We start from the raw sequence: 9,456 nt of genomic DNA, 5'->3' as shown, positions 1-9,456 counted from the left end.
AACATTGTTATTGCCTTTGTAAATGATTCACATATATTAAAACTATAACAATCTATTAGACATTTACATGTAAAACTCCTTCCTTAGGAGCAGCCGACATGATCTGGTAAAATAGATGGGTTATGTGGTAATGGTTTATGATAAACCCATAGGTTCTCCATGACATGCTACCCGACATATTTACACCACCATTCATTTAGCAAATACATTGTTGACCCATACAACCACCACTCGACAATGGTATGTATAATCAGGTTTGTTGTGGATACGAGGTCATTCGTACTGATGGAGTACACTAGGGGATTAGGCATAGTCTATTTTTATAAATGCATTACAAGGAAATGCTTTTCTGAACCTAGAGGCTGTGAATGAGCCTGTGAACCGTGTATAATCACACGACCATCAGTACTAGTGGGACTTATTCAGCAGTAGCTTAACCTGAGCTGGGAGCAACTTTTATTAAAGTGATTATACTTTAGGACAGGCTGTGATTGGATCTACACAAAACAGAATGGATATGGTTTAATGGGTTGTAACAAGTATAATTATAAGTGTGCTCATTGGATATAAAATGTCTAAAAAAGGATATGTGCTTTTTCCCCCAATGGCTGTAAAAGGATAAAACTCTGGTCAACAGTGTCCATTAAGAATATATATGCACATAAAAAGGAAAAGACTTTAGAGCTGAACTCTAGGATAAACAAATGTTGTTTATATATAAGTGGTTTGTGTAGCCCTAATTGAATCTTGATACACTTTGTGCATTTCTATACAGTTTCCTATACTAAAGACCAGTCACTGCTGCTCTCACCTTGTGTAGGGTGACTGGTCTTGTATCCGCCCCCCTGAAGTGTTCTGCATGCAGCTTGTGTGCAGGAAGATCATCTGTCTCTAACTGGATTGCTTTATGCGTGATTACATCTAAACACAGGTGGACAGCTGCTCCCGCAATTACTGCCACAGAATTCTGCACATTCTTGTCACACAAACAAGTAGCTGGACCTTGGAGCCTTTTGCAAGTGGCAAAAAATAGTCAAACTAGAAAAAAATGGTACATGCATGTATCTATAACCAGCCTACAACCAGACTATTTTTGGTTTGGGCGATGCACTGGAGTCCCAGCGTGCATTTTTTGTTGCTGGGCCTCCAGTGCGTCCCTGCACCTTATTAGGAGGAGTTGGCTACCTCCAGGTACACCTGCATGTAATTTATCAACTTCATTAATATGCTCACACTTGGAGACTCGGATACATAGAGTTAGGACCACACTTTGCAGAGGTGCCTTGGCGCGGCAGTGTGGCTTCTACATATTTTTGGCCAAAAGTTTGTGCAACTAAAACCTCTGATTTTAACGCATACTGTTGACAGGGCTACTTGTTTGGTTGCAGGCTGGCTGGCAGGTTGAGGCTGGGGAATTTTTGTGTTTTGTATTGTTGTAAGCCTTCCCAATGTGCGCCCTGCTATAAAGGCTGGTTATAGATACATGCATGTACCATTTTTTCTAGTTTGACATAGTACTATGTGTCCCCAGTTATGAATGAACAGGCTGTGATTTACATCACGTCTTGTTCATTCAAGAATTTATGAATGGGGAGTAGCACTCACTATAGAGGCTCCTCCCCATTCATAAAGTGGTGATAGTAAAAATATTTTACTATCAGTTTCTGAATGAATGGGAAGCCTCTGTACTGAGTGCTGGGGCTGCAGAAAAAGAAATTGTTCTCAATTTCTTTTTCTATTTAAAAAGGGAAATGTCAGGGGTCTGTTTAGACCCCAGATATTTCACCACACAGTTTTATCTTTTAGATTTAGTCAGAAAATATTTTTTTTGTGCACGGATACTGATTTTAGTGTGTTTTATCAATTGAATTGTGTATTTTTATCGGTTTAATATTCATTTGAGAAACATTTGCGCAATTATCGCAGGGCCTACAAATTTAGTATCACCATCTTTTTATTCTACCAGGCCTGCGCTTTCAGAAAATATATGGTTTGGGGGGTCTTTTACAAACACTAGCAACGCAGCAGTTGAAAATCAAATCAATGGCTTGGCCAGCTGAATTGAAAAATGTTCCCGAGGGCTTGGCAGGGAAAAGGTTAAAGCATCTGCCTGAGATCACCTGAAAGGGAGAAGCGGTCAGCTAAATATACTATGAAAGCAGTTGTCAAAAAAGCCATGCACCTGTTTCCAGAAGCAAATCTTCTGGAATGCAGTGACAATAAGAACAAATACAGCATAAAAAGCATTCCCACGCAACAAGAGAAACCACTCAGTGAGGTTTTAATGCATTTCAGCAATGCTGAACATGCTTTGAGTTCTACTTCTGTTGTCCTCCTTCTGACTCTTCACAGGGCTATTCATTAAAGGGTGAAGAGTTTGGAGAAGGCAGGAGAAGAGAACAATCTAGGACAACATAGCTGAATGGGAAAGTGAGCTGAATTGGAAAAATTCTTCACTTGCCAGTTCAGCTATGTTGTCCTAGATTGTTCTCTTCTCCTGCCTTCTCCAAACTCTTCACCCTTTAATGAATAGCCCTGTGAAGAGTCAGAAGGAGGACAACAGAAGTAGAACTCAACGCATATGCTTAGCAACTTCCTCTCCCTCTCTGTGTTACCTATATCAACAATCACATCCAAACCACCAAGGCAGGCTTGAATCAGAGTGGTGGCTATGAGAAACTTGTTAGTATGGCCATTTTTTTTCCAACATCAGGCTTTTAGAAGCCACAGTTCCAAAAGCAAACAAAGTACTTTCTTGAATAAAAGAGATATAGACGATAGAAAGTGAGAGAAAAAAAAAGGAGACATAATATTAGTTCACAAAGGATGTTGTGGAACTGGAGAGAGTGTGGAGAGGGGCAATTTAGTTGATAGGAGACATAGAAGACCTAGGATGTGGGAAAAGAGTTGCTGAACTGAATTCTCCACTGAGAACAGTCATTTAAAGTGACAGTCACTGCTCTCTGCAGGGACATGATCGAGAAGTGAGCGACGGTATGTGTTCGCTCACTTCCCGATCTATTGAGCCGACGTGTGACAGTTTTATTGTCACACGTCGGCTCAAACTATGAGGTTGAGTTCACTCACCTCATAGTTCTCCTTGGATGAAGTCCACTTTAAATGATAGAATTCCAGCTGCAGGTTACTGCTTATCCTAAAACTTTGATTTGAGAACTGAGCTTCTGGGAAATTCAGACTCTACTGGTGCGGAAATAACTCATAGTACCCCTAACAGTCATGTATCAATGTAAACCTGACTCAAATCTTGAGCAAACAAAACAGAGCATACAATAAAAACATATAAGCAAAAGTTACGATGCCTTAAGTGAAAACCATGTGTCAAAGTTCAGCAGATCTAGCGATAGACAACGGAAGTCCTACACAAATGTTGGCTTTGCCTGTACATTTTTTAAAATATATTTGTGTCGCTTTTCTCCTGATGCTAGAAATTAAAGTCCCTTTAATGTATCACAACTTGTTTAACAATTAAGGATGGCTGCAAGTTGGTTGCTATGAGATACAGCACACTTTTCTTCAGGAAACTTGTGGGACTTAAGGAAAACGGCCATTGAAATCTAGGATAGTGTTTGTATGCTAAGGCATACATTTTTGCAGTATCGAATGTTATTTAACTGGCTCAATCAGCCAAATGATATGTATTTATTACTCCATGTAGAACAGTTTGAAGAACTCAGTTGCAGCGTACCGTAATTCTCTTTTTTCCTATTATCCAGGTTTTATGTTCTTGTAATAGCTCTGCACAGCCATAATGTACACCAGTTCAATTTGAAAGTATAATAGACTTGCTTCTTTTCGCTAGCTGCAGTAATCGGCTAAAGTAACAGACCATTTTGTGTCCCAGTGAAAGTAACTGGTTTATTGAATTTCTACTTTCTTGTGCTCAGTGATTAAATTGTAGGCATGGCTCTCCTGGTCATCAAGCTGCCTGCCTCTGATGGCTCCTGTGAACCTATTCCTCTACTAAGGTCTGTCTTCTACCTCGCAGCTCTGCAGGACTGACAGATGGGAACTGTGGCTTAAGGGTTAGTAATACTCAGACTAGCGTTGCCTGCCGGAAAATGGATTATTATTATTTTTGCCCTCCTCTTTCCGCTAACCACGTTTGTGTTTGCAGAATGACCCGTGTTCGGCTTATGACAAGGCTTCTGGTTACAGAGCAGGGATATTGTTATTTGGGCAAGGCGCCAAATTGATGTCCTGCATTATCTGTCCTGTCTGAGTATTAATGGAACCAGATCAGGATAAGTGAAAGTGACAGCATGATGCATTCCACAGAGAGGCACAACTAGGTCAGCTAAAAGACAACAAAAAATATATACTACTTAGCGCCCTTTTAGACAGCCATACATTGCATTTCTGCTTTAAGGATGTATTAAATGATATGACCAGTGAACACTTACTATAAAAAAAACAAAAAACAAATTGTTTTACATGTCAAATTTCTGCTGCAAAGCAATAAAGAGTTTACCCCTGAGAAACTGAAACCTCCATGTCTAGTTTTTATTACATCAGGACAAAGTTGTATGAAATGCATGAATGCATGAACCCCCTCCCAAAAAAAAAAAACCCAGATATGGCTGACAGTATGAAAGTGTGTTGAAGTAAAACTGCCTTTAAAAGCTTGCATCCGTAGTCACACTTCACATTTATGCTATGCAAATAAATCAAAGCTGAACTGAAATATTCTCAAAACCTCCACACAGACAGAAGTACAGCCTAACAAATAAAAAACCATTGATGAAGCAATGACTGAAAGGTAAATGAACTGCACTTTACGAGGAATGACTACAAGTAAACCGAAAGGAGAAATCCTAATCATAAACTATATATAGCAAACAATGAATAATTGTATAACAAATTGTTTTGGCTTCCTTGCACTTGGGAGTGACTGTGATATATACCGTACATCTGTGGTGAAAGGACAAATTCCACAGAGCCATAGACAGTTCTATGGTCGCTGCGTTGCAGTAATGCATGTTACAATGCAAGCCTCATCACAACACATAGGTTTCGTCATGTTGTTCATGTGTCAGGATGACTGAGAGCAGCTCTCTGAACGCCAACAAAAAACAGGGAAAGACTCTCACGCAAAAGCAAAGAAACCCAGAGCAATTTTCAGGCCCCATTAGTAGGAACCTACACTGGACTAAAGTCTTTTCCCTGCCCTCAAGTGACCGTGCTGGTGATTGGCTGTTCAGGACTGCCTCGTGATAGGAAGGGAAAAAGATCACATGCTGGAAGTACTGGGTAATTTTCTTCACTCAAGCCAGCCACATGTAGTTGCAGGACAGCAAAGAAAAAGAGCATATGGCTGTGGGGTGGGGAGGTATACAAGTGTGCTGTTGCTTTGACTACAATAACGTTTTTTCTTTGGTTTAAATTTGGTTAGCATGGGCAAAATGTACATCTCCTCTGTCAGTACTGATTCTGTCCCCAACCATTACGGCACTGCTATGAGATTCTCATGTCCCTGGAATCCATTATCTAAATGTTACTATAAAATGTTTCAAAATTAACAATAAAAAAGGCAAGTTGGCATGTTAAATGTCTTCAAAAAGTATCCTTTTGCAGCTGGGAAGCTGGCTTTCTTCTACACCCTTATAGACACGGAGGGATGGAGCAAGGCATTCACATAATTTTCTGCAGATAGACCAATGGGAAGCCAATATAAACAACTGTGGGAAGAGCAAAGTGCCACTATTCACCGGTAGGACTATCAATGGTGCCAGCATCTAAAAGCTACAGCAGCAAGGGTGGCACTGTATGAACAGTTTTAGGTACAGATTAGTTAACCATCTGCTCATCTGGTTGAGGCAACTGAAGCACCAAAATGTTTGGTTTCTTCCAAACTAAAAGAAAGTAAAAGGATGCACATACAGTTACACAAAGTGCTATGGGAATGAGGTGATGTGGAGGAAGTCACAGTGAGAAAGCAATTGCGCTTCATATCACCATTGGTTATGAATAATTAAAGGTCTCATGTAGCCTGGGGCTCTTGGATACTTAATGCAAGCACACTGTTGGTTGGATTCCCCATTGGTTGGATAAAATACTCGCACACTGTTGCAGATCCACAGTGCCAATGATTGACAAAAACTTCAGGATTCTAACTTTTCCAGGCTAATATTGACATAATGCATAAACAGACAGAAAATATACTAAGCAGATGCTACCGTCTCATGAGATCGGTATTAAAAATAATAATATCAACTCCCAATGAGTACCTACAATTATGCTCCCAAGTCTCAGAGGGGTGTAAGAAGACATTTAACAAGTCATTTGCCGTGTAAACTTGCAGTTTCTAGTAAAAGTATCAGATGCATGCGTGGCATAAAATTGCCTAACAAAAGGCAGCCAGCTGTTACCTTCTAACATTTGGAAACATACACTCACCGGCCACTTTATTAGGTACACCTTGCTAGTACCGGGTTGCACCCCCTTTTGCCTTCAGAACTGCCTTAATTCTTCGTGGCATAGATTCAACAAGGTGTTGGAAACATTCCTCAGAGATTTTGGTCCACATTGATATGATAGCATCACGCAGTTGCTGCAGATTTGTTGGCTGCACATCCATGTTGCAAATCTCACGTTCCACTACATCCCAAAGGTGCTCTATTGGATTGAGATCTGGTGGCTGTGGAAGCCATTGGAGTACAATTAACTCATTGTCATGTTCAAGAAACCAGTTTGAGATGATGTGGGCTTTGTGACATGGTACATTATCCTGCTGGAAATAGCCATCAGAAGATGGGTACACTGTAGTCATAAAGGGATGAACAGAAACAATTAACAGGTAGGCAATGCTTAATTGGTACCAAGGGGCCCAAAGTGTGCCAAGAAAATATCCCCCACACCATTACACCACCACCAGTCTGAACCGTTGATACAAGGCAGGATGGATCCATGCTTTCATGTTGTTTACACCAAATTCTGACCCTACCATCTGAATGTCGCAGCTGAAATCGAGACTCATCAGACCAGGCAATGTTTTTCCAATCTTCTATTTTACAATAGAATTGGTGAGCCTATGCAAAGTGTAGCCTTGGTTTCCTGTTCTTAGCTGACAGAAGTGGCACCCGGTGTGGTCTTCTGCTGCTGTAGCCCATCTGCTTCAAGGGTCGATGTGTTGTGCATTCAGGGATGGTATTCTGCATACCTCTGCTGTAACAAGTGTTTTTTTGAGTTACTGTTGCCTATCATCTCGAACCAGTCTGCCCATTCTCCTCTGACCTTTGACATCAACAAGGCATTTTCGTCCACACAACTTCCGCTCACTGAATATTTTCTCTTTTTCGGACCATTCTCTGAAAAACCCTAGAGATGGTTGTGCGTGAAAATCCCAGTAGACCAGCCCATCTGGCACCAACAACCATGCCACATTCAAAGTCACTTAAATACCCTTTCTTCCCCATTCTGATGTTCGGTTTGAACTTCAGCAAGTTGTCTTCACCATGACTAGATGCCTAAATGCATTGAGTTGCTACCATGTGATTGGCTGATTAGCAATTTGTGTTACCAAGCAATTGAACAGGGGTACCTAATTAAAGTGGCTGGTGAGTGTATATATGTATATAAAAGGGTTTAGGAAAGCATGTATAATAAATATGACTTGCGTCTATATGCCCCATCATCATGGAACTTCTACAACTATCGGGGTTATTCACTAAAGGGTGAAGAGTTTGGAGAAAGCAGAAGTGAATAATATGGACAACAGAGCTGAACTGGAAAGTGAGCTGAATTGGAGAATTTTTCCAAATGAGCTATGTTGTCCTAGATTGGTCACTTCTCCTGACTTCTCCAAACTCTTCACCCTTTAGTGAATAACCCTGTGAGTGTTGGAATTTCCCTTGGACATCAATGGTTCTGAAACACAACACGAGCACACTTAGAGGATACTTATTGCGGTTGTAATAGACAAGATTATGCATGTATTCAGTTTTTACATCACCCAGGTAATCTACCTGAACACAGAAGAGACCAGATTTGGGATTCTGCTACTAAACTTGGTATCTAACAAAGATTAATGGCCCCCGTAACTTTGATTCAAAGGATTTGATCTTAAACTTAAAAAAAAAAAAAAGGATACTAACAAGTATGTAGCCGATTGAATAGTTACTTGCACACCCCAATACCAAGCCATTCTGAAGGGGCATGCTCCAACACTTCTGGGTAGTGTTTGAACTTTCATTGCCCACCCTATATTCCTTGCAGACCATCACTAACAATTGTTTCACCTGCCAATAGGAATATGTGGGAGATGGTTGGCAAGCTTTCACTTCAAGTAGGTGCCGAACAGCAGAGCATTTGGGCATACAGAAAACAATTGCATGTATGCGCAGATACCTCTATATGCCTGCACTCTACTCCCACTAATCTTACTTCTTTTTTTAAATGACAGGCACTTCAAATGTATGGCCACATTGGTTTTCTGCTTTTGTACAAGCTATGCTTTTAGAATTCAGTTCTTCAGTAAAATCACCCATTAGTTGAATGATGCAGATGGCTGCATTACCTGTTTATGAGGACCCCTGAGTATATGTGCCTTGGCGCCTTCACAAGCTGTCCTCATTGCTTCAAGTGACGGTGTTCCCAACAAATCCGTAATCAAATCCAACTGCAAAATCAAACCATAAGAAAGAAAAATGAGCACTGCACCAACAATTTTTCCATATATAAACTACTACATTCAAAGCAGAGCGAATGCAGAGCAAAAAGTCTTCATGAAACTAAATACAGACTTCTAGAAACCTACAGTGTTTTATTTTAAAAATGCTTAGATTTCCATTTCACAGCCAAATTAGGGTAACACCTTTTCTATATTTGTTACACATTCTTCATATAGCATAAGCTGAAAAAACTATTTTAAAACTGCTTCTTGCAGTTTATATTGCTTTTACTTGGGTTAGGGTTTCTTGGCTTCTTAAGGGTTAACATTTCTACTTGCTTTTTTTATTGAATTATTATTATACAGGATTTATATAGCGCCAACAGTTTGCTCAGCGCTTTACAATATAAGGAAGGACATTACAATCACAATACAATTCAAGACAAGATGGTAAGGAGGGCCCTGCCCCTGGGGGCTTACAATCTGAAAGGGGGGGGGGAGTGATACATGAGGAGGGAGCTGTGTGTGGGGATTGTTTGAGAACGTGATGGTTGAGCGGTTAGGTTGAGGTGGGATAGGCTTCCCTGAAGATACGAGTCTTTAGGCAATGCCTAAAGGCAGTCAAGGTGGGCAACAGACGGACAGGTTGGGGTAAAGAGTTCCAGAGGATGTGAGAGACTCTAGAGAAGTCCTGGAGGCGAGCATGGGAGAAGTTGACAAGGGAGCTGGAAAGCAGGAGGTGGGATGAGCGGAGCCGATGTTTTGGGTGATACTTTGAGACCAGGTTGGAGATATAGCCGGCGGGGCGGGGGGGGGGGGGGGATTGGGGG

The 9,456-nt window shown here is 40.9% G+C and overlaps 1 protein-coding gene across 1 annotated transcript in view; it reads right to left on the bottom strand.

Moving 5' to 3' along the window:
• The window catches only part of NLK (nemo like kinase), a 159,367-nt gene that overhangs the window by 8,509 nt on the left and 141,402 nt on the right, over positions 1 to 9,456 (bottom strand). Inside the window, 1 exon segment of the mRNA XM_018573597.1 lies at positions 8,534 to 8,635. Coding sequence (XP_018429099.1) covers positions 8,534 to 8,635 — 102 coding nt within the window.

Source organism: Nanorana parkeri, unplaced genomic scaffold (assembly GCF_000935625.1).
Source record: "Nanorana parkeri isolate BGI_ZX_2015 unplaced genomic scaffold, ASM93562v1 scaffold48, whole genome shotgun sequence".
NCBI lineage: Eukaryota > Metazoa > Chordata > Amphibia > Anura > Dicroglossidae > Nanorana > Nanorana parkeri.
This window is presented reverse-complemented; position numbering and strand designations above follow the sequence as displayed.